At 32.9% G+C, this 16,724-nt stretch overlaps 2 protein-coding genes across 6 annotated transcripts; one reads left to right on the forward strand and one right to left on the reverse strand.

Moving 5' to 3' along the window:
• The first annotated feature begins 200 nt into the window (after positions 1-200).
• On the forward strand, positions 201-13,486 carry LOC123713017 (2-hydroxyacyl-CoA lyase 1). 4 transcript variants are annotated; one of them, XM_045666484.1, is made up of 13 exons: positions 201-213; positions 284-339; positions 824-942; positions 1,029-1,170; positions 1,787-1,944; positions 4,500-4,646; positions 5,295-5,517; positions 6,809-6,969; positions 7,953-8,138; positions 8,675-8,860; positions 10,545-10,647; positions 10,762-10,894; positions 12,411-13,486. In XM_045666484.1, exons 2-13 carry the CDS (start codon positions 291-293, stop codon positions 12,628-12,630), a joined length of 1,827 nt encoding a protein of 608 aa, XP_045522440.1. In that variant the 5' UTR covers positions 201-213; positions 284-290; the 3' UTR covers positions 12,631-13,486. The 4 variants fall into 4 exon arrangements, with proteins under 4 accessions (XP_045522440.1, XP_045522443.1, XP_045522441.1 ...); XM_045666487.1 differs by lacking the exons at positions 201-213; positions 284-339 and adding an exon at positions 399-416; XM_045666485.1 differs by lacking the exons at positions 201-213; positions 284-339 and adding an exon at positions 464-618.
• LOC123713019 (DNA-binding protein RFXANK-like) lies at positions 13,379-16,335 on the reverse strand. 2 transcript variants are annotated; one of them, XM_045666489.1, is made up of 5 exons: positions 16,010-16,335; positions 15,714-15,906; positions 14,983-15,112; positions 14,250-14,397; positions 13,379-13,622 (listed from the first exon to the last, which is right to left on the reverse strand). In XM_045666489.1, the coding sequence occupies exons 1-5, from the start codon at positions 16,230-16,232 to the stop codon at positions 13,573-13,575; spliced, it is 744 nt and encodes a 247-aa protein (XP_045522445.1). In that variant the 5' UTR covers positions 16,233-16,335; the 3' UTR covers positions 13,379-13,572. The 2 variants fall into 2 exon arrangements, with proteins under 2 accessions (XP_045522445.1, XP_045522444.1); XM_045666488.1 differs by having other exon boundaries at positions 15,714-15,927.
• Between the last annotated feature and the right edge of the window lie 389 nt (positions 16,336-16,724).

Below are 16,724 nucleotides of genomic sequence, written 5' to 3' on the forward strand. Positions count from 1 at the left end.
CAGTTTGAAAGCACTTTATTTATCGATGTTTCTTTAATACGAAGAAACACTGCTTAATTATTTTTAACATGTAAACAGTAAATTTAATTATCAAAAGTGCTGTATTATATAATTCTGTATTATTTATATGTAATATGTGGTAGTTTTACTTAATTATTAAATATCTATAGTATTTTCTCCTTGACAAGTGGTACCCAACATTAATATTAACAAGTAATATTTATTGCGTCAAGTAATTAAAATAATTGTAATTATAATTTCAAAACAGGCGGGCTTTTAACAGAAATGCCATGTCTCCGTCAACACTGATGGCACCACTGTCGACTGTCATCGTTCATGGTAAATGTCAAAAACATTATAAAGCCCGTCTCACAGAAAAGGTCCTCTAAGAGTGGCGCTAGTTTCTACATGATTAGGTATTTTTCGTTAGTAATCTTTGGTACTTTAAAAATCCGTCGACAATTTTTCGTGAGTAGGATTATGTTGTGATAAAAGTTTATAAATTTCAAAAATCCAAAAGTATACTCTACAGACAAAATCACTAATCATTATTAAGATCTACATAGTCTTGTCAAATGATATATTTAGTCATTCCAGATACATAAATCTTATAACAAGGTATACAATTTGTTATTTCATTTATATCCTTATTTGCATAGACTCAGGGTATAAAGTTAAATAACTTAGTGGGGGAAGTGCTATAAAAAACAGAATTGCAGCAGGTTTTATTTTTACTTACTTTATCTAAAGTTGTTTGTCGCTAACTACATAACCACTGTTCTATTAACTTGGTAGTTTGATAATTTTATTATTATGTTTTTAGGACGTGTACTTCGCACTGCTCCAATAATATTTAGGAGATATCTTCACGTATCGCAAAAGTTAAATCAAAATATGGGCATTGATGGAAATAATATATTGGCTGAAAGCTTAAAGCGACAGGTGAGTATTTTCGCATAACTGTAATGTTCTGTATCATGGACTTTAATGTTCAATCTTTCATCAAATGGTTAACAAATAACTTTCAGGGAATAGAATATGTGTTTGGAATAGTTGGTATTCCAGTAATAGAAACATCCCTAGCATTTCAATCGGTTGGAATCAAATATGTAGGTATGCGGAATGAACAAGCTGCAGCTTATGCAGCCCAGGCCATTGGATATCTCACAGGTATTTTAGAATTTTATATAAATTCCATTATCCTTTTAAAAAAATGTGCATGATATTATTTTCAATGTAATTACACAATTATCATAATCTCTGTAATTAACAAGATAATAGATACTATATATAAATTATATTAACAATCAATAATAATTTGGAAATTTTTTGCTAGTAAATGATTAGCCCCAGCTATAAATTCCAAAACTAAAATTAAATAACATGATCTTTCACTAATTTAATTATTGTATTGTATGTAAAATTAATTTATTCATTATATCATTTATACAGTCAAATATATCCTAGCTTAAGTTTCACAGGTGCTTATATCGGACATTTAAATAATAAAAACACCTAAAATATTTAAAAGTATATAATTATGAAGTATCAAAAAAATTGAGTTTTGTAACTAATCCAATATATATTGCATTTATTAAAGGCCACAACAAAAATAAGATACAACATAGAAACAATTTTTTATTTTGGGTTTTAAGACACAACAAGATCGCTGTGGTCCCTCACAGCTTTAACATTTTGTCTTTACTCAGTAGGCAGATATATAAATTAATCAATTAAATTTATGTGACAGAAAAAACAAACTTATTTAGATTTTTTTCAACTTTAGGAAAGCCAGGAGTATGTCTTGCTGTATCTGGGCCGGGCCTGTTGCATTGCATTGGTGGTATGGCAAATGCTCAAGTGAATTGTTGGCCACTGTTGGTTATTGCTGGCTCTTGTCCTGAAGATCATGAAGGCATCGGGGGATTCCAAGAATGGCTGCAGGTAGGAGTTCTATAAAATGTCCAGGCTTTATTAATGTAAAATTTTATCGACAGTTTTCAATGATAACTATATTCATAGATTGTATGTTTTAAGTATTGATTTAGAATATCACAACAGGCAGCTGGAGATATTTATCCATAATAAATACAGTTTGAATGCAAAGATCTGTGCACATATGTATTTTATGTGCTTCCTAGTTTATCTTAACTCAATAAAAAAGGGGCAATGTTTGGTACATATTTAACTAAATTTATTAAAAATTTCCAAGAACTGTTGACTGATGTAAGATGTGAAAATTTTTAGGCTTAAGAAAAATTATTACATATTAATTAATTATTAAATATTGCTGTTCTATATTGACATGCAGTTACTATCGACAGACTTATGTGTTATTGTTTTAATTACATTTCCTTATCTAAACAGTAGTGAACAAACAATTGTTTGCTGTCAGGGAGAAATAGAATATTGTAATTCATTTTGGGTAGTTACTCCATCAATGTGTAATTAATAAATTACCTCAATAATGATAAGATGGACATTTTAAAAAAATATTTTATTTCAGAAATATTTTTATAATCAATAGATTAGATTAAAAGCTTAAATGTGATTATTTTTTACTACTATTACATAAAACGGTATTGGGGTGTCTTTGCGCCGATTTTAAACACAAATTTATCTGTAACACGGTGGGACTAACGGGATGTAAGTGGTAAAAATAAAAAATAAAATATTTTTACTATGGATGATGGGCACAAGTATCACTTATTCCACCTCATTAAATTTGAATAGGTGACAGACAAGACAGAAAGACAGAGGGTGACTGAGAGAAGACTCGATACTCTTATAAAATAGCAAATCATCAAACAACATTTATTTTAAAACAAATATCGCAAATTAATTGGAAGTAGCCTGTTATTAGTATTAGAAGTAGACTAGTCCCAGGCCCTTTTATCAACTATATAATTGTTCACTTCGTAGTAAGCCTTTTTATACAACTTTAAATTTCTTAAAATTTATTAAAAGCAGAGATAAAAGAGCCTCTGGGATTACTACGCGTAGGTGACGAGTGCAGAAGTAGTATAGTGAGTGAAGCACAAAGCAAGTTTTGTTTTGACGCCTCTAGCATTCAGTTAATTAAGTCGGGGGGGGGGGGGGGTAAAACGTTTAGAACGACAGGATGTTTACTGAATCATTAAATTCGCCCTCGAAATAGACCTGGGTGATCTGTTGATCTCATCGTCGCGACAATTTTTAATTTTTTTTATTTTCGAATAAATGTTCAGATATAAAAAAAACTGTTACTTAATATTAAGATAGATGTATTTCATTTATACCTAGTCCAGCCATAACTTTGTTACAAAGGAAAATGCATTTTTTTTAAATTGATTAACTTAATTATATAAAAATTTATATCTACATAATATTTATATAATAATTATATAATATTTATTGAAGTCTTAATTAAGGGTTCGGCCACGAAACGGTTAACGCACTAAATAGAAATTTCGCCACTGTTTGATCGAAAGATTTTTTAAGAGACTCAATGTCGCCTCCTGTCTTCTAAAACTGACCATAATTTGAAGTCTAAAGGGTTGAGGTCTGGGCTAGATGAGGGCTAGTCTTCAGCTCTTACAAATTCCGAAACGTTGGTTTCAGAACTAGCCAGGCTTGGTTAGTTCGTAATTTGATAATTTACATGAAAAATGTGAAATGGTGCAAGATCGAAAGAAGTTTTAAAATAATATACGTGTTCCAAATTCAAAATAATCAAAAAGTTGAATAAAAGAAAATTACTTTGTAACGGTATTATATACAGACTAGTTATATTATCACATTTTTAATTTACTTCGCAGTTGTAATGTTAATTTTTTTTATAAACATTGATAATGGTTGTTAAGTACTTAAGTCGTTTCGTCATACATTTAGTTTAGTTTATTTAAAATAAATAAATTTACTATTTTTATTAATATTAAATTTCGAATTGGAAATTTCTAAAACGAACTCAGACAAAACTGAAAATTCAAAACATTAGAAATTCATATTAGGGAGTGTTCAAGTATTACGGAGCAATTTTTTGGCGGTTCATGCCCCCCCCCCCCCCCCCATGAAACGCTCCGTAACGTTTTCTGTATCTAATAGTAAAACGTTTCGTGACCACCCCCAGTGACTATATACTTCAAACTTACCATTATGTGGTGTAAAGTCTATGTGGAAAATAATATTAACAATACTTGAACGCTCCCTTACACTATCCTAATTCGAGTGTTTATTTTTTAACAGCTAAGGTATTATATTTACAGCATGAATAAAATAGATACACAAACAACTAGACCATTGACAAACTATTTTTTTTTGAGCTATACAACAGAGTATAAAAACTAAAGAGTGAAATACAACACATTACAACAAACAGAAAAAAATGTAATAATTTTATAATCTATTAACTGTAATGGAACAAAAATGTATCGTTACAGCTTTCCCCACTGTAATACATACACGTTGTGTACAACCATAGTGAGACCTGAACCTAATTCCGCTTAAACATTTTGTTATAGGTAGAATCTAGCCGTCTTTATTGCAAATACGCGGTGAGACCTCCATCACCGAAGCTGATTCCTTTACACGTCGAAAGAGCTGTTCGAAGCGCTTGTGCTGGCCGACCAGGTGTCGCATACCTCGATATGCCGGCTACACTACTAACGGTAAGCTTCTAGAAACAAATTGGTATTAATTACCTTAAACTGCGCAATAATTTTCGATAGAAGATTTTAGGCCGCTCCAAGGCTAAATAATTTTCTCAAAGCACTGTTTTGGTGTAAAATAACTTGTAAATAACCATTAATATATCAAAAATAAATAATTAAAAACATATTTTTATAAGTGATAGATACCTTGATCTGGATTTGTGCGACGCCATCTAGCCTAGAGAAGCATTTTGGCGGGTAAAATTCTCATTGTCTATAGCCAATAACAGAATTAAAAATAAGCATATCCAATAATTATTCTATAAAAAAGATTAATCAGTGGCTCTACAACCTTTTTAGGTCTGGGCCTCAGATTTCTGTATCTGTTTCATGATCATTTATTAGTCGAATAGGCAATTAGGTGATCAGCCTTCTGTGCCTGACGCACGCCGTCGACTTTTTGGGTCTAAGGCAACCCGGTTTCCTCATGATGTTTTCCTTCACCGTTCGAGCGAATGTTAATTGCGCACATAGAAAGAAAATCTATTGGTGCACACCCGGGGATCGAACCTACGACCTTAGGGATGAGAATCGCACGCTGAAGCCATTAGGGCAATACTGCTCTATAATTATTCTATAGTCACTAATAAATAATCTGAATTTCAGGCAGAGGTGGATGAAGATAAAGTACCGTTGGACTACTATAACGCCGGCCAGTTGACTCTTGCGCATCCCGATCCGAGTTTAGTAGATCGCGCTGCGGAGGTACTGTCCAAGGCAGAGCGCCCTCTGGTGATTGTAGGCAAAGGCGCGGCGTATGGAAGAGCTGAGGAGCCTATACGGAAATTGGTGGAAAATACAAAAATTCCCTTCCTGCCTACACCCATGGGTAAGATTTTGTATGACAGCCTTTCCCTCATATAAAGTTTTGATAGCCTAAATAGATATGTCAGAGAAATTTTGATATTGACATCGTCATAAAGTAAAGTGCTAGCAGAAAAGACACGAATAATTATCGTACAATATTGAATTTAGATTTATTTATTGTATAAATAATCTTAATAGAAAGGAAGTTAATTACTTCTAATACTACAAATAACACTTTATAGCGATCTTACTTTTAATCACAATCTACTAGACACAACTCGGTCCAAACACAATGCTCCACTTAACACTATCAGTCCTGAATTCCCTTAACCATTGTCTTGGTCTGATTAGTCGTAACAATATTTGTAGTTTTATAAGTTGACTACTGAAATGTGATATTTATTTCAAAGACAAATAGAGAGAAATTACAATTTTTTAATTATTATTATCATTACCTACAGAATAATAATAAATAGAAAATTAAAACAAATTTAAAAAGTTGGTTGTGCATAGTATTGTCTTTTGTTATCATAGCTTTTACACATTAAGAAAAACATCTTTACCGTGACCACGCACGCTGAAAAGGACGCGAAACGTCGGAAATAATTTAAATATATGTATATGATTGTAAGTTTTTAATAATACATAGCTTCAATGCGTTCCAAAGTGTTTTTTTCTTAATTAATCAATTTATATATATTTCTTATATTTATACATTAAAATTACTTACTAAGTATTGGTCGTTGCTGACGCACGACCTACATTTGGTTTCGTACTAACAAAGCATATAACTAGTACAATGGATTTGTAATATGCGTCTTAACGCATGCTTATGAATGTTCAAAAAGTTTACAAAATTCGCGAAAGAGCTAGACTACGCCATAACTACCAGGAGTCCTCGTTCTGAAAGGACGAGCTAGAAACTCAGCAACTTTTACCCTCCCTCTACATGGAAAATGTAAAACCACAACGTCATTAAAGTTACATAAGTAAAAATAATAAAAATCTTTTCTGTGATTTACCACACACATATTCACAACACATAAATTATAAAAAGAACTGTTACCACGCGTTTTTGTCTTCTAGGTAGGTAGGTGTGTGTAAACATTAACATTTTAAATATGTGTATTTGTTTACTCTCTGTATTTGATTCGTTTGACGTAAATACAAATTTGTGTGTAAAACAGATTGCAAATAAGAGTGTCGCTCTCCCAAAGTAATTTTTTTTACAAATTGAATTATTTAATACTGAATCTCTCATCCTGACAAGATTTAAAAAAAAACCTTGTTCCACTATTGGTTGGTATTTATAGGCAAGGGCGTTGTACCGGATGAGTCGCCATACTGTGTGTCAACTGCTCGTACGCAGGCCTTGCTCAAGGCAGATGTGGTACTACTCCTCGGGGCTAGACTTAACTGGATGCTTCACTTTGGTCAAGTGCCTCGATTCGCACCGGATGTCAAAATTATTCAGGTATATATATAATCTTTATTTTTTACATTTTCATTGATTTTCTTATTTGGTGAGATGAAGGGGGGGGGGGGGATAAATTGCAGTAAATCTGCAAACCTGAGGTTCGAACGATTTTTCACTAATGAACGTTCTATGTGCGTATGATTGAGTGTTAAGATCGTACGGTGATGGAAGTTTCTTCGACATGCCTTAGACATATAAGTCGACGGCGTAGTCAGGCACAGAAGGCTGAGCACTTATGTGCCCTATAAGATAATACAAATGATCACGAAACAGATACATAAATCTGAGGTCCAGTTCTAAAAGGTTGCAGCGCCACTGGATTTTTTTATTCAATATGTGTCCGAACACTATAAAAAGTTTCAATAATCCTTTTGCCTGACGAAACAAGTCTATCCTAAATCCATCCCAGGCGCTCCTATAGGGCGGTTTCTAATTAGCGTTTTTTTGCGCGCGTATAAGCTCGCTTTAAAAGCGCATGTGAGCAGCCTTTTGGCACACGCTCAACTAGAAAACAACAAATAGAAAAGTTCCTTCATCAGAAGCCATGTTGATACTGTCACGATGCCACTACCGTTTCAAGCGAACACGCCGAAGTATACTATGCCTCAAAAAACCGGACGCGCGTATGCTGAAACGACCGTATACGCGTAGAAAAATACGCTAGTCTGTAACCGCCCATAGCCGAGTTTTGGAATACGCGAAACGCGAATAGAACGATAGTGAGTAAGGATATTACCATGGTTACCATATAAACATTTATTCTTTGAAACATTCATCCATATTTACAAAAGACACTACAAATACAAAAATAAGTTTTTCTGGTTTAAAGGAAAAATAGATCATATGGCCAGTGTACGCTATTACTTGATCAAAGTCCATTAAAACCTCTGCGTATTCGGAACGGGTCTATAGTTTCACAACTGTCAAAAGATGGAGTTGCCCATGTTTGTCCAATGGTTAATTTCTTATAACAATTTCAGGTGGATATATCACCAGAGGAATTCCACAATAGTGTAAAGTCTGAAGTCGCTGTACATTCCGATATAAAACCGTTCGTGGATGCGCTCGCGCAGAAACTGGCGAATAAGAAGTTTTCTCTACAGCCAAGCGCTGGTTGGTGGCAGGCACTTAAGGAGAAACAGAAGAAGAATACTGAATTTGTTGAGGTAAGAATGACATACCCAATCAAAACTGTACTCTTTCATCTCTTTCTCTCATATTGTGTTTAAGTCATGATAAAGAGAGGTAGACTATTGACGGTGACCTTGCACTTGTTTTTTTTTATGAAATACGTAAAGCTGTATTGCAAAAAACGACTTTTTTTAAAATGTTTGCGATTCTACATGAATAACAATTTTAAGAAAACAAAATGACATATAGCAAAGTCAGAGAGCGTACTGCTTTTAGTACTTACATGTAATCTGCGCATGCGCATACATAGATTGGATGGGACCATTGTAGATAGACGATAAAAGTGAATATTGTTAAATATGTACATACGCATATCCTACATCCATTGTTCTAAAAGGTGTACGCTTGAGGATCGCGTTCTTAAATTTCTAATTTTAGTTCTATTTATATTTTATTTTGACTACGAAATTAGGTCAAACACACTTACATATTAAAATGGTTCCAACCCTATATGTAGATACGGTAAGCGCAAAAAATTATAAACAAAAACAATTTAAAAATTGATTTCCAGGCTCAAGCAAACGACAAATCACTTCCGTTGAACTACTACGCCGTGTTCAAGACTGTGCAGGCGCACATACCTAAAGATTCTATCATAGTGAGTGAAGGAGCTAACACAATGGATATTGGGAGAGGGATGCTCCTGAATAATCTTCCGAGACATCGGCTGGATGCTGGAACTTTTGGCACTATGGGGGTAAGATCCAGTTCCAAGATGACTTTATAATTTACACTGACCTTAATATATAAAACAAAATCGGGTTCGATCAGTTCGAAAAGTTCGACATATCTCGAAGATGGTTTTTGATTTGTTGTCCATAATTGTTTGTTGTCGATAATTGGAAAATTTGGAAGAAAATCCAATACAAAATGTTTATGACACGTAACTGTCAAATATTAAAAGTTCATCTCGTTGAAACGGTTCTGAACCGACAAGATATATATGTAGCAGTAAAGTAGTTAAATCAGAGAGTTGGTTCAATCTCTAGACAGATAATTAAAGATCGATATTCAATCAAGTCGCTAAAGTTCCGTCACACAAGTGAGTGAACGAAACGTTTAACGAGTTTCCTAAACGTTCCTAGGCAACAAGACTAACCTAACCATTTACAATAAAGCAAAACACGGAATTTCCAAGCTCTCAGTTCTTCACGATCACACCGAAATGACAATTACATTGTTAATCAATACGCTGGGTTTCGGTCATGTTTCATGATCATTTATTAGTCGAATAGGCAATTAGGTGATCAGCCTTCTGTGCCTGACGCACGCCGTCGACTTTTTGGGTCTAAGGCAAGCCGGTTTCCTCACGATGTTTTCTGCATTGTTCGAGCTAATGTGAAATGCACACTGATTGCTAAGATGCTAATTGATGTTTAAGCAACATTCACGAACATTCCACGTGCCTATCTTCTGGATTTTTCGCAACTTTATGGAGTTTCCAGTAGCATTATTTCCACGTGAAGCCTGGTCTGTTACTCCATCATGGCCGGTAGTCCAATGGTAATCGTGATTCTTTTGTGTCTACTTTCATAACGATTTTCTCGGGAGATTAGCTGCAGTGGTTTCCCGTTGCCTTCTGTGCCAGTTCTAAAATACTATTACAGAACGTATATATTAAACGTACACGTACAGAAAAATTACAGACAAAATCATGTCATACAAACTCGAATGACGTTACGCCGCTGTTACTGTTGCGAAAAGTGATTTTGTCAAAGTAATTACCTTTAAAATATACAAATATGTAAAGTTTCAAAAATGTGTGAAAATTTTCGTGAGTAAATAAATAAAATAGAAATAAATTTACTTTCCAAGTTTTATGAAAATTGCTTCTATAGCATACTGAATAATTTATATCAGTTATATATTCAGTTGCCTAGTAAAAACATCTTTTTTTTATTTCATTTATCTAATACGATGTTTTATTATAATATATGATAACGAATTGATATTCGTTTGCTCGCTTAAACTCGAGAAAAGGTTGATACTGATAATAAAATATTCGTTCAGCAAAGCTTTAAATATGAAAACCATGTATAAGATATGTAAAAAAACAGGATAAATAATTAAATTTTCTATACAAATTCTACATTTCGTTTTTAGCGTCAATACATTTTTTTTAATATCTTGTACTTTTACAATTAAATGTGTCAATTGTCAAATTTTTCAGGTTCGTTCAGAAATTTGTTTTTATAGCTGTCGTATGGGGTCCTATCCCTATCCTGTTTTGAAAACAGTTTTTTTTTAAACAAATCTGTTACAGAAAAATGGTACTAATGTTTGACTTAGTTTCTTTGGTTTTGTTTTTACAGAAAAATATATAGGTGTTACGGAATTTACCGGGTCGTCTATTGATGTATATTAATTTGGTTATTCTTAAGGTGGGTCCGGGCTTCGCAGTGGCAGCGGCCATGTGGTGTCGGGACCATGCACCTAACAAACGCGTAGTTTGCGTCGAAGGCGACTCCGCCTTTGGATTTTCAGGTATATATTCAAAGTTCACCAAACTACCTATATTTGGATCAATTACTGTATTTTATAATCTTTATTAATCGGCCTTTGAACCCGGTTCACACTGCTATATAATTGTCATTTCAGGTATGGAAATCGAAACGATGTTCCGTTACAAACTGCCTGTCATTATCGTTATTGTTAACAATAACGGAATATACAGCGGATTTGATAAGGAAATGATGCAAGATATACAGGGCAGCGGCGATGTCGCACAGTGGTGATTATTTTTATTACTTGTAGTACAATAACTTATATAATCTTAACCTAAGTAATATTATAATTGGTCTTAGGTCAATATAATCTGTATCTAAAGTCACAGACAAGTCTTGAACGCTGTCAAATGTGTAACTTCATACAGTATGGTTTGACAGCACCTGAGACTAGGTTTTGTTTTTACTCTCTAGAATGCAGGCCTTAGTAAATTTGTTTGACGTTCTGGTGGACAAAAAAAAATATAGTTTGTTTCCAAACTATTATAAACTTTTTTTTAATATGTATATAGTAAAAAAAATATGTTCATATTATACATATCTCAACAATTACTAAACCAATTACCACCAATTACCTACCAACTAATTCTGTAAATTACATATATGATTTAAATCAAACTCTCTCGATAGGTACTCACTCTATTTTGAGACATTTGTGAACACACACAATTCGTAGACCATGTCGCACCTTTATTTCGAAACCGTTACTAAACGAAATTTTTACTAAATTTAGTTATCAATGAGATTTTGTTTAAATCGTAATTTTTTGTTTAATCTACAGAAGGAATTTGATATGTCTTTTTAATTTCCCAGTATTTTTCCCAGGATTAAACGTTACTAAACTGAAATTTAAAACACAAGTTGTCACGGAATTTACGGAATTTACGGCATTTACGGAATTGGCTTAAAAGTTTCTAAAAAAGTGTAACTATTGGGCTGGGCAGATTTTGACATTAATGTAAATTATTTACTTATATATAATTGATAAAGTGTGTTTTTTAGTTTAGTCACAGTTTATTTTTATACGTTATTAATGCTAGGGGAATAAATTTTTTAGTTGCATTTAATATTTAGAATTTTATTTCGAATATAGAATCTTTGTTTTATACAGAATACATAATTGAAATAATAATGATTTTAAAAGTGTTACTATAAAATATAAAAGAAAATATTAAATTATATAACTGCATATCTTAAACAGAAGCCGACTATTTAACAAATCTCAAAAATATCTCTGATAAGTTACTTACTTTTTTTAAGAATTGTAAATTCTTTTTCCTGTAAAATTTAGTCTTTTTGTTTAATAACGGTTTCGAAATCTAGGTGCGATCTACTTAATAGCTTAATAGCTTAAACACTAAAATAGTACCTAATTACAACTTTACCTTAATTTTTGAAAGTCGATTAAAATTAACCTCACACGTGGATTGGCTGGTTCAATTCACCCAATTTACAAATTTCAATAACTTGTCTTACCGTACTATTTAATAGCAAATTATTTAGCATAGGGCCGTTCATGTATTACGTAATCACTGTAGGAGGTGATTGCCTACAAATAATTAATACGTTTATGTACAATTATTTTTGAGAGCTTTCCTTACTTTTCTGACGAGAGGGGGGGCTAAATTGCAGTAAATGTGTTTACGTAATACTTGAACGTCCCCATACGTAATTTACAATAATATTAATCAAATAAATGACACCTATTTTGGTATTTATTGGTTAAATAACTGTTTTTCTCAGCACGCCACCAACCGCCCTATCCAGCGAGGTGAGATATGAAAAAATGATGGAATTGTTCGGTTTCTCGGGTCATCTCTGCCGCACCACTCAAGAGATTGAGGCCGCTCTTAAGGAAGCCGTCAAAGTGACAGATAGGCCCAGTATTATAAATATTCTAATCAATCCACAGGCGAACAGGAAACCGCAAACATTTAACTGGCTCACTGAGTCGAAATTGTAAATTTTCGATGCTATATTATGTATTTGACGTTAAAAATTTAAGATAAGTTGCCCGTAGAAAAAAATATGAGATCACTATATCCTAGTGATTATCAACCAACGTGGCTTCCCAAAGTTCCAAGTTCTAACCCAGAAGTTCTTGTTTAAATTCTGTCCAAATAGTTGTTTTGTGTAAAGCGCAGAAGGCTGTTGTTACTTCTCCATAAATCATTGGGCGTTATAAGACTTTACAAGTAATACAAATATAATGTATAAATGGGACCAATTTTAGAGTATATATTTTTGTTTTTATTGAACATTGAATACACAGGAGTAGGGTACTTATAAGAAACGGTACTGGTCAAAAAAGTTTCACAAGTTGAAAAAATTGTGATGTAAAATTAAAACCAAAGCGCACTTGGACTATTCAACTTATTTTACTTCCATTCGACCTTTTTATAAAATATTTAACAGTTAGGTACCATTACTTTCAATTAAAAAATAAATTAAAGACTTGCATATACAGTTATTTTAATTTGTTTAAGTGCATACTGCAATTGCCAATCGACCAAAGCTATATTTTATTAATGTACTTTTAAATGGTGCTAATTAAGTATTTTTTTATTAACAAAATTTATGGAATATCCTCGACTCCAAGAGGTACTAACCCTGTGTGGGTCCAGAAATTATAACTGATATATAGTTTGGAGTGAAGAATAATTCATAAACTTAGAAATAATTTGTTGCGGGTATAAATAATACACAGGGTGTAGGTTTAAGGATAACTTTTATATTGTCTGTCTATTGAGTCATTTTACATCACGTTTGTATATGTTGAACTTAAAATTATATAAATATATTATTTGTTATAAACTAAATCCCTGTATTTTCATTAACTTCACTGTAAGCAAATGAATTGGCTGTGGTTGTATGATCCAAAGCAAACTGAATTATTTATCTCCTCTTAAACTTTGCTGAGGCAGCCAATCAAGAAGTTTTCTATCACAGTTTGTGCTGAAACAACAAAATTATTCATTTCATAATTTCTTTTAGTGGAGTTAAGAATAATTCTTGAGCTTTGTTTTATGTTAGAAAAGTTAATCATAGAAATATGAATCAATCTTAAAGGAATATTTAACTAAAACACTGATCATTCTCTTTAATTACAGCACACAATTTCAGAAAGAAACATTTAGTTAACTAAATATTTAGTTTTAGGGGATCATAATTTCTTCTGGAACGAACTAGGCTAGTTAATTAGCCAGGACTTTATGCACAACAACTGATTGAGTGTAAGTGCGGAAACTGAGTCCACCAACCATAGGGTATGCGAATATTTATTCTTGATAAACCTTTCTAAAAAAAATAGTTTCTATCAGTTTGTGTTAAAACAGCATAACTCCTACTTGTTAAGGATAGTTCTTTACTATCTATAAAGACTTTTATTTATTAAAATACATCTAATTGTAATTATACTGAAACTAACCACAGCAATGATGTGGCACTTTTCACATCACAGCATTAACACAATTTGTCAGAAATAGTTTGGTTAAAAACAGAAAAAGCAAGGGTGAGATGAAATAGTGCCAATTTTAGAATCATCATTGGACATCAACGAGATTTCACAGAAATGCTACATACCTAATTTGCAATTATTTGTAGTAGTTAAAGTATAAGCATCTTGATCATAGTCATTGGTTAGGGTGAGGTCAGCTCCGTGGATGAGGAGTTCATTGCAGGTGTAAGGGAAATCGGCAGCGGCTGCGTACATTAGAGCTGTGCTACCAGACTGAAATTATAAAGTATTTAAGGCAACATAAAATAGAATAAAATAAATATGAGCTAACAATGACCTGTTTAAATATCTAGAGAACACATGGTTACATACATACATAATTATTTTATTTAAATGATCTTTAATAAGTATTTGCAAAGTTGATTTTTAAGAACTTGGTGGTTCAGGAGTCTGAGGTATCCTCTGCATTCAAATTTTGATAGTGCTCCATGTTTTCTACTTTCCATAATTTACCAAATAATACTTACTTGAATAGTAAAGGCTAACATTTTAACTTGTATTAGAACCAAGAAATGTATCTTAATATTCCAGAAATGTGTTCAACACAGCATTGCAGCAATGTGAGCACATTTGAAACTTGAGGGACACAGAATTTCACAAATAATTTTCATAGCTCAGATTATCAAACTTTTTTTGTCATATAGAACTATAGTAGTATGTATATAAATATTAACCGCCACATTTAATACCACCATTAGGATCTTGCCATATTTCTTTAAAGAAGGCATATTATTGTATAAAGATCATAGTAGAAGCAGAAGCCAAAACATTATCTATATTTAAAATATAATCCCTTACATCATCCTGTATGTCAGCATCAGCTCCTTCACTCAAGAGAAATTTTACAACCTCATGATGTCCACCAGCCGCAGCCAGATGTAATGCTGTCTCACCTTCAGGGCCCCGCATGTTAACATTAGCACCACACCTGAAAATACATAAGATCCTACAATTCAAATATGCTAAAGAGACATACCAAACCATACAAATAAATTTGTATTTTGTTATTGATCTATTTATAGGCAAGAATGATTATTTTACTCCCAAAAACAAATAATTGTTTCACTACGAATCAAATGTAGGATTGTATGGTTCTAAGTAAAAGTACTTTTTTTTTAGACCATTGCAGTCAAGCCATATATAATAATAAAATAGCAAATTAATATAACTGTTGCTCAATATAAGTATGTCTCCCTCTAAATCTCTAATTTTTTTTAATCTTATAATAATTTTCAATAAAAAGGAACAATTTACATTCAAGGAATAGAAAAATGATGAAATAAGCAAGGCTAAGCAATGAAGTTAGTTAATTTGCATACAATAACAAATTCCACATCATATACCTTTTATCTTTGTGTTTAATAATTATTATAAAAACATTAACACATTTGGTGCTTTGACTGGCTACTTCTTAAAATAAAAGAACAATTACAGTAAAACAAAAGATGATATTCACAAATATTGTAAGATTTCAATTTAAGAGTGAAAACAATAGACAAAGAAATTACAAAGAACAAAGGGTTACTTACCAAACAAGGTCCTGGCAACTATTTAATTGTCCATAGCTAGCGGCCCAGTGCAGGGCGGTGAGGCCATGCTCGTCCGTGGTATCGACATATTGCTCCAGCTTCACGTCCTCGCGGGATATCTCGCCGCGGCCAGCCTTCGCGTGAAAGCTACAATCGGGCTGAGGCAGCTCCGGAACTCGCGCCTGCGTGTTACCTACAATGATGACCTTGAACACTTCACAACTTATTCAAATCCTTCGAAATAGATAATCGATAGTAATGTCTAATACGGTAGAATAAGACAGATATAAGTTCACCTCTCTGTAAATTGGTGAGCGCAGTACACTGCACTGATTTGTACGGCGTAAATGCACTCTTCCTGACTCCATTCAAATTGGGCGCCCACCGTTGATAACCACCGCTGCCACCTTTGCTACTATCTTCACTACCAGAATCAAATTCAAATTTAATGGTTTCCATGCTCTCTTGTTTAATATCGATATTTTTTTCCTCATTTTTAACACAAACACCTTCTTCCATTGTTGCTTATCAAAGGAACAAAGTTAATTGAAATATACAATATACAGTCTTTGTAAAATATTTTTTAACAAACGACTACACAACTCACAATTCCAAATAACAAACAATGAGACATATATACATAATACAACTGACAGTTGACATTCACGAACCACAGTCGATAAAAACTCCGAATCCAGAGCCCCCAGAGATAACAACCCCAAATGCCTAGAACATTGCATTTCTTTACACTAAAATTGCAGTTCTGCTTTAAACCAATTAGTCAATGATAATTTAATGAAAATCTCTTAACACAATCAGTATGGCTATTTTAAATGGGGTATGATGTTGTAGATGCTATGGTGACGATCAATAAATGCATAGCTTTATAAAGTTATACTTCTGTTTAAGGCTGTAAAAGGCACAGTCAACAAAATGTATTAATTGTTCCCTCCCATAGATGCCATAATGTGATATCGCACTCCTGAATTGTATATATATAATTCTATTTGT

The sequence above is a fragment of the Pieris brassicae genome, chromosome 8, assembly GCF_905147105.1.
Source record: "Pieris brassicae chromosome 8, ilPieBrab1.1, whole genome shotgun sequence".
Taxonomy (NCBI): domain Eukaryota; kingdom Metazoa; phylum Arthropoda; class Insecta; order Lepidoptera; family Pieridae; genus Pieris; species Pieris brassicae.